The sequence below is a fragment of the Phocoena phocoena genome, chromosome 5 (genome assembly GCF_963924675.1).
Source record: "Phocoena phocoena chromosome 5, mPhoPho1.1, whole genome shotgun sequence".
Taxonomy (NCBI): domain Eukaryota; kingdom Metazoa; phylum Chordata; class Mammalia; order Artiodactyla; family Phocoenidae; genus Phocoena; species Phocoena phocoena.
Genome location: NC_089223.1, coordinates 20,054,754 through 20,077,831, shown reverse-complemented (window position 1 = coordinate 20,077,831; position 23,078 = coordinate 20,054,754). Strand labels below are relative to the sequence as shown.

General features: G+C 38.1%; 1 protein-coding gene across 1 annotated transcript in view; it reads left to right on the top strand.

The window, feature by feature from the left end:
* MANBA (mannosidase beta) overlaps window positions 1-23,078 on the top strand; it is a 117,575-nt gene that overhangs the window by 43,141 nt on the left and 51,356 nt on the right. Inside the window, exons 8-11 of the mRNA XM_065877569.1 lie at window positions 456-607; window positions 9,948-10,065; window positions 11,664-11,750; window positions 14,874-15,041. Of these exons, the coding sequence (XP_065733641.1) occupies window positions 456-607; window positions 9,948-10,065; window positions 11,664-11,750; window positions 14,874-15,041 (525 nt within the window). The remainder of the gene's footprint in view (window positions 1-455; window positions 608-9,947; window positions 10,066-11,663; window positions 11,751-14,873; window positions 15,042-23,078) is intronic.

The following is a 23,078-nucleotide window of genomic DNA, read 5'->3' as shown; positions in this document are numbered from 1 at the left end:
GGACCTGGCAATAATTTCTTTATATATATTTTTTCTAAAACGTGCACTTCCATATTAAGTACTTCATGGCAGATAGAAAATTAACACTAATTTATGTTCCTGTAAACTGCTCAGAAGTTTACTTTAAAAAAAATCTCTTTTGGGGGCTTCCCTGGTGGCACAGTGGTTGAGGGTCTGCCTGCCGATGCAGGGGACACGGGTTCATGCCTCGGTCTGGGAGGATCCCACGTGCCGCGGAGCAGCTGGGCCCGTGAGCCATGGCCACTGAGCCTGCGCGTCTGGAGCCTGTGCTCTGCAGAGGGAGAGGCCACAACAGTGAGAGGCCCGCGTACTGTAAAAAAAAAAAAAATCTCTTTGGCTTATTTTTTTAAGGCTATAGTAAACAATACAGTTTGGTTTTGTCATATGCTTATGTTTTAAATTTCATATTCATTATTTAATTCTGTTAATAATAGGTTTATTTTAGGACAGTGGAACTCATAGAAGAGCCCATAAAAGGATCTCGTGGTCTGAGTTTCTACTTCAAAATTAATGGACTTCCAATATTTCTGAAAGGCTCAAATTGGATTCCCGCAGATTCATTCCAGGATCGAGTAACCTCTGCCTTGTAAGTTATCATCTTTTATTTCTTGTTCCTCTTCATATTATCAGTCCCACAGAGCTTAAGAGCTACTCATTTTAACTTTTTTTAGTTCCAGTGGAAGGAACCAAGAGGTAATATATAATTCTAGGATGATGGAAATTTTGGAAAGGATTTTAAAATCATTTATTTCATTCTCATGAGCTATAGGTAGTCTTACAGCTAAACTATTTGAGACTGCTGAAATCATCCAACTTTTATAAATTGTTTCTAGAGGAACAAGAAAATGACTAATGCACATTTTGGATAGTTAGCCCCTTTGGGGGAAAAATATGATTAAATTTGGATTTTTTCTTTTTTTTTTTTGAAGAATGCCTTTTTTTTGCACACTTAAAAAAAATAGGAACCCATATTTACCTTTTCATGCTAAGGTATTTGCACATTCTTTCAATTTTACCTTAATAAAGAGAACTAAAGAAATTTAAAAATTCAAAGTGTTTTTCTGAAGCTTTGAGAATAGAATTTAACAAGAAAGTATTTCCTGATTAGGTTTATAAACTACTATCTTTGTAACAGTGAAAATAAGCTTTGTGAAGTGAAAATAAACACATTTAACTTATTTAAATGTACAAACATGCATTGACGTATATTTTATGTTTAGAATGTAGATGTGGCTGGTAAGTAAACTCTAATTTTGCCAAAAGTTGTAGTAATATCCTTTTACTTCAAAATGTGTATAATGTTTTGAATTTCATATGAAAATGCAATCATTCTCCAGACACAACACAGATAATTTGCCGACTCTTCTCCTTTTCAAATGCTCCTTTCCACTCCTGGCAGTTTGGCAGTGGCTGTACAGCACAGTTGGGTCAATTAGTAAACCTGCCCATAGGTGGCTTTGCTGGGAGCACAGTGCTCTGAGTGCGTGGTCATCCTGTTATTGGCCTTTTTCCTTCCTTTCTGAATGCTGTTCTGGAAATGGAGGGTACATACTCTCAACGTGGCTGCAAATTTCTGTACTTACCTGAGGGTGATGTGAATAGAAATTGGAAAAGCAGAAAGGAAGTTTACTAGATAAAGGAGTACTGGACTGGAGGAATTGTAAAAAGGGATGAGAGAGAGCTAAATACTAATATTCAGAATTTCATTTTTATCGTATAGCTTGAAATGGTTATATAAAATAAGCACATACTTTCCAAGGTTTACAGTATTTTTCTACAGGAGTAACTTTAAGACAAAAATTTAGGAGGATTCAAGATGGCGGAGGAGTAGGTAGACGTGGAGTTCATCTCTCTCCATGGATGCATCAGGAGTACATCTATAGATGCAACAATTCTCACTGAATGCCAGTTGAAAACTAGCAGAAGACCTTGGACAATGTAAAGGACTATAAAGATCCCTGCATAACTGGGTAGGATGGAAAAAAGGAAGGGAGAAAGAGGAGGAGAGGAAGCGGAATGGGACCTGCACCCCCGGGGAGGGGGAGCTGAAGCAGAGGAGAGATTCCCAAATGCGGGGAAACCCCCTCTCTAATGGGGATACCCCCTCTCCGATGGGGAAATCCACTGGGACAGAATGGAAGCATTTGACGCTGTCGGAAGAGCTTGAAGCTGCTGATCTGTGGCAGACGGAACAGAGTGAGAACTACACAGACGGTCCGTACCACGGCCCTATGTGCCCCACACTGGGATGTGTGTTCACAGGTGTGCAAGGGGGCTGGGAGCTGGTGTGTGGGGACTGGAGAACTGCTGTTGGTTGTGGGGAGACGGACTGAGGGGACGGGAGGGAAGAAATCCGCAGCAGGGAATGCCTATGGAGGAAGACTGGACAGCCATGGAAGCAGGGCACTACTGCTGAGTCCCACGCAGGGGGAGGAGCCACTATTGTAACCTCTCTCTCCCCACATGTCGCTGCCTGCCGACGACAATAAAGGAAGCCTGCTCAGGGCTGGCTCTTGTGTGCTGGCTGCAGGGCAATTAAAAAAATAAACAGCCACCCTCTCAGGGCTGGCCCTTACATGCCTTAGGCTGGGTGCCAGAAAAACCCCAGCCAGGGCTGGCCCTCACGTGCCTTATGCTGGGCGCTGGAAAAGGCCCTCACTAGGGCCATATCTCTTGCACCCATGGCTGCCGGCTCCCCTGTGCATTTGGCGCCGCTGGGGCTCCCGTGATCCAAGCAGTTCATACCACCTCTGCACCCGGTCCTCACAGGGCCAGACCCAAGAGCTCCAAGGCAGCCTCAGGACCGGACTCCTGCGGGCGGACCACACGCAGAGGTGGGGATAAAACCAAACCTGAACCCCAGGGACGGGGTGACTAAGGAAGAGGATGGAAAATCTTTCCACCAGCTGTACAAGCTGCAGATTAAATCCCCATGGTCAGCTAGGAAGACCCTGTGTCTATGGAACATCTGAGTAGACAATGAGTGTTCCCACAAATGAAAACGGTCCAGCTCTGGCAGCTGTGGACTTTGGGGGCAGCACACGCAGGAAGTGGGCCACATCAGAGTCAGAGGGGTCCCCACAGGGCCCACAGCAGGTCTGGAGAACAGCCCAGAGGCAGAGGAGGGGCTCCTGGGGAGGTGGAGGGGGACTGTGGCTCACTGCGTGTGCAAGGACCTTCACAGCAGATACCCCAGGGAAACATAATTATTACTATTAATTTTATTATGTTTTGATTCATTCTGTTGTTGGTTCTGACTTCTTTTTTTTTTTTCTTTGGTTTCTTTTTCTTTCTTTTTGTGTTTGTTCTTGTTTTAGTTTTTTTTTTTTTTTTTAGTCTTTTGGTATCTTTGTGTTTTATAACATATTTATTTTTTTATACATTTCTGTTTTTACTTTGCTTTTCTGTTGTTCTGTGTTCTTTTCCCTAATTTTTTTCTTCAGTTTTTAAAAATATTTCCATTTCTATTTTGCTTTTCTGTTCTGTGTTTTTTCCCTTTTTATTTTATTATTATTATTTTAAAATCATTTTTATCAGTTTGTTCTATTTCCTTGCTTTATTCTTCAGTGGGCACACTGCTTTGGTTTTGTTTTTAGGTTATGTGTTTCTGTTAGTATTAATCCTAATTGATTTCATCTTTGAGTTCTATTTGTCTGGTTGTTCTCTTGCTTTTTGTTTTATTTGCCTCTGTTTTTGTTTCTTTTACGTGTGTGTGTATTTCCTTGTTTCTGTTTTTGTTTGTTTGGTTTTGTTTTTAACGTTTCTCTGGGGTTTTGTTTGTCTTTTTTTTTCTTTAATATATTTTCTACTTTATTATTACTTTTTTAGATTTCTGTTTCTATGTTGCTTTTCTGTTCTGTCTTCTTTCCCCTTTCTCTTTCTCTTCTTATTCTTCTTTAAAATGTCATTTTTTTCAGTTTGTTTTGTTTCCTTGCTTCATTCTTCGGTTGGCACTCTGCTGTAGTTTTGTTTTTTGGTTTTGGGTTTTTGTCGGCTTTCTTCTTAATTGTTGATTTTGTTCTTGGGTTCTTTTGTTTGTCTGGTTGTTCTCTTGCTATTTGCTTTACTTGGTTCTGTTTCTGTTTCTTTTGTGTGTGAGCATTTCCTTGTTTCTGTTTCTATTTGTTTGATTTTAATTTTTACCATTTATCTGGGGTTTTGTTAGACTTTTTTTTCTTTTTTTTTTTTAAACCCCTTTATTGCCGAGACAAGCGACTTGCAGGGTGTTGGTCCCTCGACCAGAAGTCGGGCCTGAGGTTCTGGAGTGGGAACACTGAGTCTAGGATGCTGGACCAGTAGAGAATTCCCAGCCCCAGGGAAGATTAATCTCTGAGAGCTCTCACGGAGGCCTCTATCTGAATCCAAGACCCGGCTTCACCCAACTGCCAGCAGCTCCCAGTGCTGGACATCTCACACCAAACAACCAACAAGACAGGAACACAAATGCACCCATCAGCACACAGACTACCTAAAGCCATGCTAAGCTCACAGACACCCCAAAGCATACCACCTGACACGGCCCTATTCATCAGAGGGAAAAGACTCAGCTTCACCCACCAGAACGCAAGCACCAGTCCCTCCCATCAGGAATCCTACACAAGACACTGGACCAACCCCACCACCGGGCAGAGAACAGAAGCAAGAGGAACTACGACCCTGCAGCCGAGGGAAAGGAGACATCAAATACTGTAAATTACACAAAATGAGAAGACAGAGAAATATCTTACAGGCAAAGGAGCAAGATAAAAACCCACAAGACCAAATAAATGAAGAGGAAATAGGCAAAGTACCTGATAAAGAATTCAGAGTAATGATAGTAAAGATGATTCAAAATCTTGGAAATATAATAGACAAAATACAAGAAATATTTAACAAGGACCTAGAAGATCTAAAGAGCAAACAAACAGTAATGAACAGCACAATAACTGAAATTAAAAATACTCTAGGGCTTCCCTGGTGGTTCAGTGGTTGCGAGTCTGCCTGCCGATGCAGGGGACATGGGTTCGTGTCCACATGCCATGGAGTGGCTAGACCCGTGAGCCATGGCCGTTGAGCCTGCACGTCCGGAGCCTGTGCTCCGCAGCAGGAGAGGCCACAACAGTGAGAGGCCCACATATCGCCAAAAAAAAAAAAAAAAAAACTCTAGAAGGAATCAATAGCAGAATAACTGAGGCAGAAGAACGGATAAGCGAGCTGGAAGATAGAAGGGTGGAAATAACTGCCACAGAGCAGAATAAAGAAAAAAGAATGAAAGGAGTGGAGGACAGTGTCAGAGACCTCTGAGACAACATTAAACGCACCAACATTCAAATTAAAGGTGTCCCAGAAGAAGAAGAAAAAAAGAAATGGTCTGAGAAAATATTTGAAGAAATTATAGTTAAAAACTTCCCCAACATGGGAAAGGAAATAGTCAAGTCCAGGAAATGCAGAGAGTCGCGTACAGGATAAACCCAAGGAGAAACACACTGAGACACATATGAATGAAACAAAAATTAAACACAAAATATATTAAAATCAGCAAGGGAAAAGCAACAAATAATATACAAGGGAATCCCTATAAGGTTAACAGCTGATCTTTCAGCAGAAACTCTACAGGCCAGAAGGGAGTGGCAAGATATATTTAAAGTGATGAAAGGGAAGAACCTACAACCAAGATTACTCTACCCAGCAAGGATCTCATTCAGATTTGACATAGAAATCAAAGCTTTACAGACAAGCAAAAGTTAAGAGAATTCAGCATCACCAACCAGCTTTACAACAAATGCTAAAGGAACTTCTCCAGGCAGGAAACACAAGAGAAGGAAAAGACCTACAAAAACAAACCCCAAACAATTACGAAAATGGTAATAGGAATATGCATATCAATAATTACCTTAAATGTAAATGGATTAAATGCCCCAACGAAAAGACACAGACTGGCTGAATGGATACGAAAACAAGATCCGTATATATGCTGTCTACTAGAGACCAACTTCAGACCTAGGGACACATACAGACTGAAAGTGAGGGGATGGAAAAAGACATTACATGCAAATAGGAATAAAAAGAAAGCTGGAGTAGCAATACTCATATCAGACAAAATAGACTTTAAAATAAAAACTACTATAAGAGACAATGAAGGACACTATATGATCAAGGGATCAATCCAAGAAGAAGGTATAACAATTGTAAATATCTATGCATCCAACATAGGAGCACCTCAATACATAAGGCAAATGCTAACAGCCATAAAAGGGGAAATCAACAATAACACAGTAATAGTAGGGCGACTTTAACACCCCACTTACACCAATGGACAGATCGTCCAAAATGAAAATAAACAAGGAAACACAAGCTTTAAATAACACATTAGATCAGATGGACTTAATTGCTATTTATAGGACATTCCATCCAAAAACAACAGAGTACACTTTCTTCTCAACTGCACACGGAACATTCTGCAGGATAGATCACATTTGGGGTCACAAATCAAGCCTCAGTAAATTTAAGAAAATTGAAATCATATCAAGAATCTTTTCTGACCACAACATTATGAGACTAGATATCAATGACAGAAAAAGAACTATAAAAAATACAAACGCATGGAGGCTAAACAATACGCTACTAAATAACCAAGAGATCACTAAAGAAATCAAAGAGGAAATCAAAAGTACCTAGAAACAAATGATAATGAAAACACGATGACCCAAAACCTATGGGATGCAGCAAAAGAAGTTCTAAGAGGGAAGTTTATAGCAATACAGTCCTACCTCAAGAAATAAGAAAAATCTCAAATAAACAACCAACCTTATACCTAAAGCAATTAGAGAAAAACAAAAAAACCCCAAAGTTAGCAGAAGGAAAGAAATCATAAAGATCAGATCAGAAATAAAGGAAAAAGAAATGAAGGAAACAATAACAAATATCAATAAAACTAAATGCTGGTTCTTTGAGAAGATAAACAAAATTGATAAACCATTAGCCAGGCTCATCAGGAAAAAAAGGGAGAAGGCTCAAACCAACAGAGTTAGAAATGAAAAAGGAGAAGTAACAACTGACACTGCCAAAATACAAAGTGTCATAGACTACTACAACCAACTCTATGCCAATAAAATGGACAACCTGGATTAAATGGACAAATTCTTAGAAAAGGACAACCTTCGAAGACTGAAACACGAAGAAATAGAAAACATGAACAGACCAATCAGAAGTAATGAAATTGAAACTGTGATTAACAATATTCCAACAAATAAAAGCCCAGGGCTAGATGGCTTCACAGGCAAATTCTGTCAAACATTTAGAGAAGAGCTAACACCTATCCTCAAACTCTTCCAAAATATAGCAGAGGGAGGAACGCTCCCAAACTCATTCTATGAGGCCAACATCACCCTGATACCAAAACCAGACAAAGATGTCGCAAGGAAAGAAAATTACAGGCCAGTATCACTGATGAACATAGATGCAAAAATCCTCAACAAAATACTAGCAAACAGAACCCAACAACCCATTAAAAGGATGATACACCATGATCAAGTGGGGTTTATCCCAGGAATGCAAGGATTCTTCAACATATGCAAATCAGTCAATGTGATACACCATATTAACAAACTGAAGGATAAAAACTATATAATCATCTCAATAGATGCAGAAAATAACATTCCATTGTACATATGTGCCACATCTTCTTTATCCATTCATCTGTTACGGGCATTTAGGTTGCTTCCATGTCCTGGCAATTGTAAATAAGTGTTGCAATGAACATTGTGGTACATGTATCTTTTTGAATTATGGTTTTCTCAGGATATATGCCCAGTAGTGGGATTGCTGGGTCATATGGTAGTTCTATTCAGTGCAATCCCTATCAAATTACCAATGGTATTTTTCACAGAACTAGGACAAAAAATTTTACAGTTTGTATGGAAACACATAAGACCCCGAATAGCCAAAGCAATCTTGAGAAAGAAAAATGGAGCTGGAGGAATCAGGCTCCCTGACTTCAGACTATACTATAAAGCTACAGTAATCAAGACAGTATGATACTGGCACAAAAACAGAAATATAGATCAATGGAAATGGATAGAAAGACCAGAGATAAACCCATGCACATATGGTCACCTTATCTCTGACAAAGGAGGCAAGAATATACAATGGAGAAAAGACAGTCTCTTCAATAAGTGATGCTGGGAAAACTGGACATGTAAAAAATGAAATTAGAACACTTCCTAACAGCATACACAAAAATAAACTCAAAACGGATTAAAGACCTAAACGTAAGCCAGACACTGTAAAACTCTTAGAGGAAAACATAGGCAGAACACTCTATGACATAAATCACAGCAAGATCCTTGTTGACCCTAGAGAAATGGAAATCTCCTATTTCTCCTAGGAGAAATCTCCTATTTCTCCTAGAGAAATGGAAATCTCCTATTTCTCCTAGAGAAATGGAAATAAAAACAAAAATAAACAAATGGGACCTAATGAAACTTAAAAGCTTTTGCACAACAAAGGAGACCATGAACAACACGAAAAGACAACCCTCAGAATGGGAGAAAATATTTGCAAATGAAGCAACTGACAAGGATTAATCTCCAAAATTTACAAGCAGCTCATGCAGCTCAATATCAAAAAAGCAAACAACCCAATCCAAAAATGGGCAGAAGACCTAAATAGACATTTCTCCAAAGAAGACATACAGATTGCCAACAAACATATGGAAGGATGCTCAACATTCCTGATCATTAGAGAAATGCAAATCAAAACTACAATGAGGTATCACCTCACACCAGTCAGAATGGCCATCATCAAAAAATCTACAAACAATAAATGCTGGAGAGGGTGTGGAGAAAAGGGAACCCTCTTGCACTGTTGGTGGGAATGTAAATTGTTACAGCCACTATGGAAAACAGTATGGAGGTTCCTTAAAAAACTACAAATAGAACTACCATATGACCCAGCAATCCCACTACTGAGCACATACCCTGAGAAAACCGTAATTCAAAAAGAGTCGTGTACCACAATATCCATTGCAGCTCTGTTTACAATAGCCAGGACATGGAAGCAACCTAAGTGTCCATCGACAGATGAATGGATGAAGAAGATGTGGCACATATATACAATGGAATATTACTCAGCCATAAAAAGGAACAAAATTGAGTTATTTGTAATGAGGTGGATGGACCTAGAGTCTGTCATACAGAGTGAAGTAATTCAGAAAGAGAAAAACAAATACTGTATGCTAATGCACATATATGGAATCTAAAGAAACGGTATTGATGAACCTAGTGGCAGGGCAGGAATAAAGACGCAGACGTAGAGAACTGACTTGAGGACACAGGGGGTGAAGGGCAAGCTGGGATGAAGTGGGAGAGTAGCATTGACATATATACACTACCCAATGTAAAATAGCTAGTGGGAAGCAGCTGCATAGCACCGGGAAATCAGCTCAATGCTTTGTGTTGACCTAGAGGGGTGGGATAGGGAGGGTGGGAGGGAGGCTCAAGAGGGAGGGGATATGGGAATATATGTATACTTATAGCTGATTCACTTTGTTGTACAACAGAAACTAACACAACATTGTGAAGCATTTATATCCCAATAAAGATATTCAAAAAATACATATAGAAAAAACAAAAGGAAAACAAACAAAAATTTAGTTTTAGAAATAGTGTAATAGCATGACTGAAATTTGGAAGGCAGAGAAAAGATTTCACCCATAATTTTTCTGTAGGTTTGTTTATTTAATGTGGTTACAGTTAATGTGTATATAATTTCGTCTCCCTTTCTTCACTTAGGGTTGTATCCAAACCATCATAATTTAAAAATGTGTCCTTCTAACAGCTATTTGAAATGTGTTTATCAACCACAATGTGGTTTTATTTATTTATTTATTTTCTTTTAACATCCCCAAGGTTTCAAATTGGCATTTGTTTTTAAAACTTCTTCTGTAGATTACGGCTCCTTTTGCAGTCTGTTGTGGATGCTAACATGAATGCTCTCCGGGTTTGGGGAGGAGGAATTTATGAGCAGGATGAATTCTATGAACTCTGTGATGAACTAGGAATAATGGTGAGTAATTGACAGCTCATTATTTTCTTTGTTGATTTGTTACTGTATCCTCAGTTTGACCTCCAGTGTTCTGAGTGGGTGATATTGCCTATTCCTTTGTGTTTTTTTTTTTCATTGAAGTGTAGTTGATTTACAATGTTATGCTAGTTTCAGGTGTACAGTGAAGTGATTGAGTTATACATATATATGCATATTCTTTTCCTTTATGGTTTATTACAGGATATTGAATATAGTTCCCTATGCTATACAGTAGGACCTTGTTGTTTATCTATTTTATATATAGTAGTTTGTATCTGCTAATCCCAAACTCCTAATTTATCCTTTCCCAGCTCCTTCCCCTTTGATAATCATAAGTTTGTTTTCTATGTCTGTGTTTCTGTCTCATAAATAAATTCATTTGTGTCATCTTTTAGATCCCACGTATAAGTGATATCATAGCCCATTCCTTCTTTTCTCAGAGCCAGGAATGATGTTCCACTTTTCTGCAAAGGAATAAATGGCATCTCGCAAACCCTGAGCCATAGTTGATAGTGAATATCATAATTATTTTAAATGATAGACATTCTGCATATTGGTTATATCTAAGCATATATCTATATTTTCTTTGTAATTATCTTTGTGATAGGAGGGTAAGCATAGAACATAAAATAAAATATTAAAAAGTTTTAACTTTAAGGAGATCTAACAAGACCTAGAGAGAAGAAAAATGATAAAATTAAATTTTAATAGCTGTGCTTAATATTGTCATTAAGTACTCTGAACATAGTTTGCATTGGTGAGGGTTAAGCAAAGGAAATATAGTCTTTTAGTTCTAGTATTACAGTTCTAAAATATAAAGCACTTCATAGCAGAGTAGTAATTTTAATAATATTGACAATGCTCATGGTCATGGTGATGTGACAATATTCTGTAATATTCCAGGCGTTGTTCTCAGTGCTCTGCAGCTATTATTTTATTTTAGCTTCATGCCCACTCTATGAGGTAGTTACTGTTGTTCTCTATCCCCATTTTACAGGTAGGAAAACTGACACGTGGAGAAGTTAACTAGCCCAAACTCACACAGTGGGTATGTGGTGGAACTGAAGTTCTGAGTCAGGCCAACTACTGCGTCGTAATGGCCTCCCTAGCAATGCACTTAAGTGGTTTCATTTCTAAACTGTCCATGTAGTAATCCTTTTGGCCATGAAGTTAATTCCTTTATAAACAAAATATGTTTCTTAACAGTCTGGGCCATCACTCAGTACCAAATTCCTGGTGAAAATCAGAGTGAATCAGGAGTGAGGAGGGGTTGGGAGAAAGCTTCTTACTGAATTTCATATTCCCCTCAGCACAAGCGCTGTTTCATTATTTGAATTCCCTTTTCTTCTTTTTCTTTTCTGCCTGCCTAACATTTTCTCTTCTCAGGTTTCCCTATAGTTCCAGAGAGTCTGTGAGTGCCTTTCTCAGTGCCTCATGCTTTGTGATGCTCAAATGATCACATGCATCGGGCTAAGTTGATTTTTCATTTGCATGAAAGATAATGCCCAAAGTTTGAAGAATTTCTTTCTGTGCAGTAAAACCTATGGAAGTGCTATATTGCCTTTTATTTGATTTGATAGGTATGGCAGGATTTTATGTTTGCCTGTGCGCTTTACCCAACTGATCAGGATTTCATGGATTCAGTGAGAGCAGAAGTTGCTTACCAGGTATGTTATTACCATTTCAAGTAGAAGTAAAGGCTTAAGAGTTAGTTCTGCCTTTTGTTAAACCTCTCCTTGTTTCTTCTTTTTAAAAAAATTTTATTTAAATATAGTTGACTTACAGTGTTGTGTTTAGTTTCTTCTCCTTGTTTCTTTTTGTTGTTCTCTTTACTAAATCCCATGAAAAAAATCAGTCAGGTAATGGACTACCTAGGCGATTCCACCCAGTCTCATGACTTTAACTCTTCCTATTGGCTGATGACTGTCAGATTTATTCCTGGCCCTGACTTATCTGCTGAATTCCTCATTCTTATTATCCAGCTGCCTACTTGGTGCCTCGACTTGGAGGTCTAATAGGAATCTCAAATGTAACATGTCCAAACCAAACTTATATTACCTTCCCCAGACTTGCTTTTCTTGCAGTTTTCCCCACCTCAATAAATGGTGATGCCAGTGTTTGAATTTCTCAGGTCAAAAATTTTAAGTGATTCTTGACTCCTTGATTTCTTTTACATTCCACATATAAACACTTTTATATTTATAGATCTATGAATGCAAAGAAGTGATTATATCCTAGCTCTGTCTGCTGAAAAGACCTAGAAACAGTGAACAACCTAGTCATATTGAGCATTCTTATATTGAAATAATCCCACTAAGAGAAGGGTTCTTAGAGAAATGGCTGATACCAAGTCTGGGACAGGAAATATACTAGATGATCCTGAAATATTTTGACATACCAATAACAAGGAAGCTATCAAAGATATGTTAAAAGAACTTTGATGAGACTGACCAACCAAAAGTGGGACAACTTGAAATTCAATAAGGATAAGAATGTCAGTGGATTGAAATCCATCAAGTATGTTAAAATCCACGAGTTCGTAATTAGAGTGTCTGTGAATGTATTTTTGTGTGAAAACCCAAAAGAAATGAAAAAAAAAGATTATTATAACATTCAAGATAGTGGTTACTTTTGGAAGGAAGGAGGGGCTACGATTAGGAAGGGGTACATGAGGGCTTCTGGGGTGCTTGGTAAAGTTTTCTTTCTTTAGCTGGATTGTGTGTTATAAGTGTGATTGCCTTATAATAGTTCACCATGTCATAATTTGTTTTCTGTAGTTTTCTGAAGTTTAGAAAATGAACATTGAATCATCCCTTGCTCAGAGCCCTCCAGATAAAATTAAAGGTCCTCACCATGCACCATCCTGTCTCAGCCTCCCTCTCCAGCCTCATCAAGCGCCATTTTCCCCGTACTCTCTGTGCCCCGGAGCGCCTTCTCTATTACCCTCTCCTGTGGACCACCTCACTCATGTTTTTCTGGCCCATCTCACCTTGGGCATGACTCTCTGGGAAAAAGCTTTCTATGTCTGCAAGTCTAGATTAGGTCATTTTCCCTTTGTGACATACATCACACTTGAAATTACGTTTTCAATATTTTGTCACTGCATCAAAATTATAATATCCCTGAGGCCTAGGGCGTGTTCCTCCCTGTATGTCCCCATGATCTGGCTGTATTATTCCTCAGATGTATAGATGGATGGACGAATGAATAACTTTTAAAATATTAATTATAGTTATGTAGGTTGTAAACATGTCAGTTTTATTTTTAATTTTCTTTCACACAAGTAAAGTGTGATATCTATGTGTTTTCAGTTCTTTTATATATTTTAAAGAGGAGAACTTTTTAATGCAGAGTTTATTAAAATTTTAAAGTAAAGCTCACCAGAAAATTCTAGGTCAATTCGAAGGGTGTGTGTAGCACAGAGTCACTGAAGCTTTTTGTCTCTTCAGTATCTGTATTTGTGTTTTCATCAGTACCATAAACATGCCTGTCACAGTTGGTCACAGCCCTCACTTACGTGGGCATATACAGAGGCAAATAAGGAAATACTGTTTATAAGACTGGTTAAGAAAAAACACAAGACTTTAATTTTTTTAATGAGATATATCTCTTTAAGATATTCTTACTGCATCTCTACTTCATGTATGGGTTACTTAGCATATTGAATGGAGACCACGGAGAGAACATCAGCTGGGCTCCATCACGTAATCATCCATTATAGTGCAAGAGAAGCTATAAATACCAATGAGGTTATATTGCTAAAACATGTTTGAAAAGAATTTCTCTTGACCGTTGACTCACTCTGTTGTTGGCAAAGAGGTTTAATTGCCTTCTTCTGTTGGGCTACATCTTCCAGTGTGTCAGAAGAACTGGATCCTTTCACCTTTATGTAGGGCTGGCAGTGAGCCCAGTCCACTCAGACCTCAACTCTTAAGGCAGGCAGGATTTTCAGATTCCCTAATTTCTTCTTCTATGTTTAGATATATTCAGTGACTTACATGTAGTTGTGGCTCGCGGGCTGTAGAGCACAGGCTCAGTAATTTTGTCGCACGGGCCCAGTTACTCCGCAGCATGTGGGATCTTCCCGGACCAGGGCTTGAACCCGTGTCTCCTGCATTGGCAGGCGGATTCTTAACCACTGTGCCACCAGGGAAGTCCAGTTGATTTCTTAAGACAGGACACTGATAGTTATTTCAGGGGACAGCCTCTTGATGTCCTAATCTTTTTTCCTTTAGAATATTCCATATATTTGTCCTTAACTTTCAGAGTGTCTCTGGTACTCACTTGCTTTTAAAACCCTCTCTAACTGTCCTGGTTTTCTGATCTTGGTGGAAACTGTGTGGGAACTTCAGTCCCTCTGTCAGCAGTAGTGTTTGTTCTGCCTCGTTTGTTTCTTCACAGAAAACTCCAACTTGCTCTTGACAAGCTAAGCCCTGTAATGTAACGTCTCCTGCCTTTTGTATTTCTTAGAACCTTTTTGTGGCAAGTCAGATAACGATGAGGTTGATTTATTTTTCTCTTTTAATGAAAGGGATTACATTTTCTTTAGTTATATGGCGAGAAGAGGAACCCTGTTTTCTCAATGTTTATAAAATCTAGATAAAAAGAAGCTCAGTGCTTTCTTAAAATGTCTTCCCCCATGTAACATTACTGCTCATTTTCTGATGAGTTCCTGGCACGTAAAAATACATGTGCAGAAAGACAGTGGCTATAACTTTATGAGTAATTACAGCTCTGAGCTCTCTTATGTTGAGCATTTGAAAATTATTTTATGTTTTCTTCAATTTTAGGTCAGGAGACTGAAATCTCATCCCTCCGTCATCACATGGAGTGGAAATAATGAAAATGAAGCAGCGCTGGTGTTGAATTGGTATGATATACAGTCCAGCAACCTGTCTACCTACATCGATGATTATGTGACACTGTATGTGAAAACCATCCGAAGGATCGTCTTCGAAGTAAGTTCAGACATACCTTGGAGATGTTGCAGGTTCAGTTCCAGATACCACAATAGAGAGAATATTGCGATAAAGCTAGTCACATGAATTTTTGGTTTCCCAGTGCATAGAAAAGTTATGTTTACACTATACTGTAGTCTATTAAGTGTACAATAGCATTATGTCTTAAAAAACAATGTACCTACCTTAATTTAAAAAATACTTCATTGGTAAAAATTGCTAATCATTATCTGAGCCTTCAGCGAGTCATAATTTCTTTGCTGCTAGAGGGCTGTGCCTCGATGTTGATGCTGCCGACTGATCAGGGTGGTGGCTGCTGAGGGCTGGGGTGGCCGTGGGAATTTCTCAAAATGAGACAGCGACCAAGTTTGCCACATCGATCGACTCTTCCTTTTAGGAGCTGTTTTTCTGTAGCAGGCAAGGCTGTTTGATAGCATTTTACCCACAGTAAAACTTCTTTCAAAACTGGAGTCAATTCTCTGAAACTCTGCCGTTGCTTTATCAACTAAATTTATGTGATGTTCTCAATTCTTTGTTACCATTTCAACAGTCTTTACAGCATCTTCACCAGGAGTAGATTCCATCTCAAGAAACCCTTTTGTTTGCTCAACTGTAGGAAGCAACTCCTTATCTGTTCAGGTTTTATCATGAGATTGAAGCAATTCTGTCACATCTTCAGGCTCCACTTCTAATTCTGGTTCTCTTGCTATTTCCACCACACCTGCTGTTTCTTCCTCCACTGGAGTCTTGAACCCCTCAAGTCATCCATGAGGGCTGGAATCAACTTCTTCCAAACTCCTGTGCATGTTGATACTTTGACCTCTTCCCATGAATCATGAATGTTCTTCATGGTATCTAGAATGGTGAATCCTTTCCAAAAGGTTTTCAGTTGAATTTGCCCAGATCCAGTAGAGGAATTTCTAGCTATAGCCTTACAAAGTGTATTTCTTAAATAATAACACTTGAAAGTCAAAATTACTCCTTGATCCACGGCTGCAGAATGGATGTTGTGTTAGGAGGCATGAAAACATCGTTAATCTTGTTGTACATCTCCATCAGAGCTCTCGGGTAACCAGGTGTGTTGCCAATGAGCAGTCCTATTTTGAAAGAAATCTCTTTTTTCTGAGCAATAGGTCTCAACAGTGGTTTTAAAATATTCAGCAAACCATGCTGTAAACAGCTGTGCTGTCATATAGGCTTTGTTGTGCCGTTGATAGAGACAGGCAGAGTAGATTGAGCATCATCTTTCAGGGTCCTCAGATTTTCAGAATGGTAAATCAGCATATTGCTAAATGAGCAACTTAAAGCCAAGTACAGTAGCCCTTAACAAGAGAGTCAGCTTGTCCTGTGAAGCTTTGAAGCCAGGCATTCATTTCTCCTTAGCTGTGAAAGCCCTAGATGGTGTCTTCTTCCAATAGAAGGCTGTTTCCTACGTTGAAAGTCTGTTGTTGAGTGTAGCCCCCTTTTTAAATGATCTTAGCTAGATCTTCTAGATAACTTGCTGCAGCTTCTACGTCAGCACTTGCTGCTTCACTTTGCTCTTTGATGTTACGGAGACGGCGTCTTTCCTTAAATCTCATGAACCAACCTCTGCTGGCTTCAAACATTTCTTCTGCAGCTTCCTCACCTCTCTCAGCCTTCATAGAAGTGAAGAGAGTTAGGGCCCTGCTCTGGAATAGGCTTTGGCTTAAGAGAGTCTGTGGCTGTTTTGATCTTCTATCCAGGACTTCTCCGTATCAGCAATAAGGCTGTTTTGCTTTCTTATCCTTCATGTGTTCACTGGAGTAGCACTTCCTATTTTTTTCAAGAATTTTTCCTTTGCATTCACAACTTGGCTAACTGCCTGGTGAAAGAGGCCTCGCTTTGGGCTTTTCTTGGGTTTTGACGTGCCTTCCTCGCTAAGCTTAATCATTTCTAGCTTTTGCTTTAAATGAGAGACCCGTACTCTTCCTTTCACTTGAACACGAAATTGGCCTACTTTCAATACTGTGTGTCTCAGGGAACAGGGAGGTCTGGAGGGAGGGAGATGGGGGAATGGTTGGTTAGTGGAGCAGTCAGAACACACACAACACGTATGGATTAAGTTTGCCATCTTATATGGATGGCTTTGTGGCGCCACAAAACAATTACAATAATAATATCAAAGATCACTGATTACAGATCACCATAACAAGTATAATAGTTAAAAATTTGAATTACTGCATAAATTACCAAAATGTGACACAGATACAGAATGAGCAAATGCTGTTGGAAATGGCACTGATAGACTTGCTTGATGCAGGGTTACCAGAAACCTTCAATTTGTAGTAACAATTGTACGCCTGTCATGCTTTTTAATGAAGTCGAATTTAAGAATCTGTCTTAAAAATGGATCAGTATGAATATTGATATTGTATATTCTTCTGTCCTGTTTTTAGCGTGGCCTTCAGCAGTATCATTTTAATTCAGAGTAGTCTATTATAATGCTGCCACACATGAAAGGATTCATGAATTGTGGACTTCTTTGAGAATTAATGTGTCTGTGAAACTCGCCACCCATATACCAATATTGTGCTTAGAATTGCAAGTTGTCATGGACTCTTTGGAGCCCATCCACGGATCCGCAAAGCCTGAGAATCTCTGTATTAAATGATTCATTGATATACCACTTCTTTTTTCCCCCATTTTTTGGTTCTTTAATATATTAATATACTGACTACTGTGAATTAATTTTCTAATGATAAGCTAGTTGTAATCTAAGCTCTGTTTAGTTATAATGCCTTGTTCTTTTGCTCTACTAGATTTGATTTGCTAAGATTTTGGTAGAATTTAAAGTTTCATATTCACAAGTGAAATTGGTATGTGGTAAGAATTGTAAACTCAAATGCCCAGAGGAGCCAAATTTGTTTTAAAAAGTTGAGTCAAGTGGAGTAGATGAGGTTCACAAAGAGAGAATAGGGGACTGTGGTAATAGGAGAATGGATGTTGGGTCTCATAACATTTATATTCAGCATTAAAAAATGCTATCTAAACATAATTGGCAAGAAAGATTTGGCCCATAGAAGCCAGCTTGTAGCATTTGGTGTGTATGTGTTTGTGCTCACCTCGCAGAATGAGTTAGGGGCCTTTTCCTTTTTAATATCTAGGAATAAAATAGAGATTATTTGTTTTATTGAGACAAATTCCATGTAACAGTCTGTCTGGGCCTAGTGCCTTTGCGGGGCATAGATTTTATTTTAATTTATTTTTTCATTGAAGTATAGCTGATTTACAATGTTGTATTAATTTCTGCTCTACAGCAAAGTGATTCAGTTATACATATATACACATTCTTTTTTTAATATTTTTCCTTTATGGTTTATCATAGGATGTTGAATATAGTTCCCTGTGCTATACAGTAGGACCTTGTTGTTTATCCATCCTATATATAATAGTTTGCATCTGCTAACCTCAAACTCCCAGTCCACCCCTCCCCCACCCCCCTTCCCCTTGGCAACCACAAGTCTGTTCTCTATGTCCTTGATTCTGTTTCTGTTTTGTAGATAGGTTCATTTGTATTAGATACTACATTTAAGTGATAACATAATGGTATTTGTCTTTCGCTTTCTGACTTACTTCACTTAGTATGATAATCTCTGGTTGTGTCCATGTTGCTGCAAATGGCATTATTTCATTCTTTTTTATGGCTGAGTAGTATTCCATTGTATATCTATACCACATCTTCTTTATCCATTTATCTGTTGATGGACGTTTAGGTTGTTTCCATGTCTTGGCTATAGGGTTGCATGTGTCTTTTTGAATTATAGTTGTGTCTGGATATGTGCCCAGGATTTCTGGATCAAACAGTAATTCTATTTGTAGTTTTTGAAGGAACCCCTATACTGTTCTCCATAGTGGCTGTATCAATTTACATTCCCAGCAGTACAAGAGGGTTTTCTCCACACCCTCTCCAGCATTTGTTGTTTGTAGATTTTCTGATGATGTCCACTCTAACTGGTGTGAGGTGATACCTCATTGTAGTTTCGATTTGCATTTCTCTATTAGTGGTGTTGAGCAGCTTTTCATTTGCCTCTTGGCCGTCTGTATATCTTCTTTGTAGAAATGTCTATTTAGGTCTTCCACCCATTTTTGGATTGAGTTGTTTGTTTTTTTGATATTGAGCTGCATGAGCTATTTGTATATTTTGGAGATTAATCCTTTGTCTGTTCATTTGTTTTCAATTATTTTCTCCCATTCTGAGGGTTGTCTTTTCATCTTGTTTATAGTTTCCTTTACTGTGAAAAAGCTTTTAAGCTGCATTAGGTCCCATTTGTTTATTTCTGCTTTTATTTCCATTACTCTAGGAGGTGGGTCAAAAAAGGTCTTGCTGTGATTTATGTCATAGAGTGTTCTTCCTATGTTTTCCTCTAAGAGTTTTTTAGTGTCCGGTCTTACATTTAGGTCTTTCATCCATCTTGAGTTTATTTTTGTGTATGGTGTTAGGGGGTGTTCTAATTTCATTCTTTTACATATAGCTGTCCAGTGTTCCCAGCACCACTTATTGAAGAGACTGTCTTTTCTCCATTACATATCCTTGCCTCATTTGTCATAGATGAGTTGACCATAGATTCATGGGTTTATCTCTGGGCTTTCTATCCGTTTCCATTGATTATATTTCTGTTTGTGTGCCAGTACCATATTGTCTTGATTACTGTAGTTTTGTAGTGTAGTCTGAAGTCAGGGAGTCTGATTCCTCCAGCTCCATTTTTCTTTCTCAAGATTGCTTTGGCTATTCGGAGTCTTTTGTATCTCCATACAAATTGTAAAATTTTTTGTTCTAGTTCTGTGAAAAATGCCATTGGTAATTTGATAGGGATTGCATTGAAACTGTAGATTGCTTTGGGTAGTATAGTCATTTTCACAATATTGATTCTTCCAATCCAAGAACTTGGTATATCTCTCCATCTGTTTGTGCCATCTTTGATTTCTTTCATCAGTGTCTTATAGTTTTCTGAGTACAGGTCTTTACCTCCTTATGTAGGTTTATTGCTAGGTATTTTATTCTGTTTGTTGCAATGGTGAATGGGATTGTTTCCTTAATTTCCCTTTCTGATCTTTTGTTGTTAGTGTATAGGAATGCAGGAGATTTCTGTGCATTAATTTTGTATCCTGCAACTTTACCAAATTCATTGATTAACTCTCGTAGTTTTCTGGTGGCATCTTTAGGATTCTCTATGTATAGTATCATGTCATCTGCAAACAGTGACAGTTTTACTTCTTCTTTTCCAATTTGTATTCCTTTTACTTCTTTTTCCTCTCTGATTGCCATGGCTAGGACTTCCAAAACGTTATTGAATAATAGTGGTGAGAGTGGACATCCTTGTCTCGTTCCTGATCTTAGAGGAAATGCTTTCAGCTTTTCACAACTGAGAATGATGTTTGCTGTGGGTTTGTTGTATATCGCCTTTATTATGTTGAGGTAGCTTCCCTCTATGCCCACTTTCTGGAGAGTTTTTATCATAAATGGGTGTTGAATTTTGTCAAAAGCTTTTTCTGCGTCTATTGAGATGATCATATGGTTTTTATTCTTCAATTTGTTAATATGGTGTATCACACTGATTGATTTGCATATGTTGAAGAATCCTTGCATCCCTGGGATACATCCCACTTGATCATGGTGTGTGATCCTTTTAATGTGTTGTTGGATTCTGTTTGCTAGTATTTTGTTGAGGATTTTTGCATCTATATCCATCAGTGATATTGGTCTGTAATTTTCTTTTCTTGTAGTATCTTTGTCTGGTTTTGGTATCAGGGTGATGGTGACCTCATAGCATGAATTTGGGAGTGTTCCTTCCTCTGCAGTTTTTTGGAAGAGTTTGAGAAAGGTGGGTGTTAGCTCTTCTCTAAATGTTTGATAGAATTCACCTGTGAAGCCATCTGGTCCTGGACTTTTGTTTGTTGGAAGATTTTTAATCACAGTTTCAATTTCATTACTTGTGATTGGTCTTTTCTTATTTTCTATTTCTTCATGGTTCAGTCTTGGAAGGTTACATCCTTCTAAGAATTTGTCCATTTCTTCCAGGTTGTCCATTTTATTGGCATAGAGTTCCTTGTACTATTCTTTTATAACACTTTGTATTTCTGCGGTGTCTGTTGTAACTTCTCCTTTTATATTTATAATTTTATTGATGTGAGTCTTCTCCCTCTTTTTCTTGATGAATCTGGCTAAAGGTTTATCAATTTTGTTTATCTTTTCAAAGAACCAGCTTTTAGTTTTATTGATCTTTGCTATTGTTTTCTTTGTTTCTATTTCATTTATTTCTACTCTGATCATAATGGTTTCTTTCCTTCTACTAACTTTGGGTTTTGTTTATTCTTTTTTTCTCTAGTTCCTTTATATATGAGGTTAGATTGTTTATTTGAGATTTTTCTTGTTTCTTGAGGTAGGATTGTATTGCTATAAACTTCCCTCTTAGAAGTACTTTTGCTGCATCTCATAGCTTTTGGATCGTTGTGATTTTGTCGTCATTTGTCTCTAGGTATTTTTTGATATCCTCTTTGCTTTCTTCAGCGACCTCTTGATTATTTAGTAACATATTGTTTAGCCTCCATGTGTTTGTGTGCTTTATGTTTTTTTCCCTGTAATTCATTTCTAATCTCCTAGAATTGTGGTCAGAAAAGATGCTTGATGTGATTTCAATTTTCTTAAATTTACTGAGGCTTGATTTGTGACCCAAGATGTGATCTATCCTGGAGAATGTTCCATGTGCATTTGAGACGAAAGTGTAATCTGCTGTTTTTGGATGGAATGTCCTATAAATATCAAATCTATCTGGTCTATTGTGTCGTTTAAAGTTTGTGTTTCCTTATTAATTTTCTGTCTTGATGATCTGTCCATTGGTATGAATGGGGTGTTAAAGTCCCCCACTATTATTGTGTTACTGTTGATTTCCTCTTTTACAACTGTTATCATTTGCCTTATGTATTGAGGTGCTCCTATGTTGGGTGCATAGATATTTATAATTGTTATATCTTCTTCTTGGATTGATCCCTTGATCAATATGTACTGTCCTTCCTTGTCTCTTGTTACAGTCTTTATTTTAAAGTCTATTTCGTCAATATGAGTATTGCTACTCCAGCTTTCTTTTGATTTCCATTGGCATGGAATATCTTTTTCCGTTCCCCCACTTTCAGTCTGTATGTGTCCCTAGGTCTGAAGTGGGTCTCTTGTAGATAGCATATATATAGGTCTTGTTTTTATATCCATTCAGCAAGCCTATGTCTTTTGTTTGGAGCACTTAATCCATTCACATTTAAGGTAATTATCAATATGTATGTTCCTATTACAATTTTCTTAATTGTTTTGGGTTTGTTTTTGTAGGTCCTTTTATTCTCTTGTGTTTCCCACTTAGAGAAGTTCCTTTAGCATTTGCTTTTGAGCTGGTTTGGTGGTGCTGAATTCTCTTAGCTTTTGCTTGTCTGTAAAGCTTTTGATTTCTCCATCAAATCTGAGATCCTTGCTGGGTAGAGTAATCTTGGTTATAGGTTCTTCCCTTTCATCACTGTAAATATATGGTGCCACTCCCTTCTGGCTTGTAGAGTTTCTGCTGAGAAATCAGCTGTTAACCTTATGGGAGTTCCCTTGTACGTTATTTATCATTTTCCCCTTGTTGCTTTTAATAATTTTTCTTTGTCTTCAATTTTTGTCAATTTGATTACTGTGTGTCTCGGCGTGTTTCTCCTTGGGTTTATCCTCCTGGGACTCTCTGTGCTTCCTGGACTTGGGTGGCTAGTTCCTTTCCCATGTTAGGGAAGTTTTCAACTATAATCTTTTCAAATATTTTCTCAGGTCCTTTTCTGTCTCTCTTCTCCTTCTGGAACCCCTATAATGTGAATGTTGGTGTGTTAAATGTTGTCCCAGAGGTCTCTTAGGCTGTCTTCATTTCTTTTCATTCTTTTGTCTTTATTCTTTTCCACAGCAGTGAATTCCACCGTTCTGTCTTCCAAGTCACTTATCCATTCTTCTGCCTCAGTTATTCTGCTATTGATTCCTTCTAGTATATTTTTCATTTCAGTTAT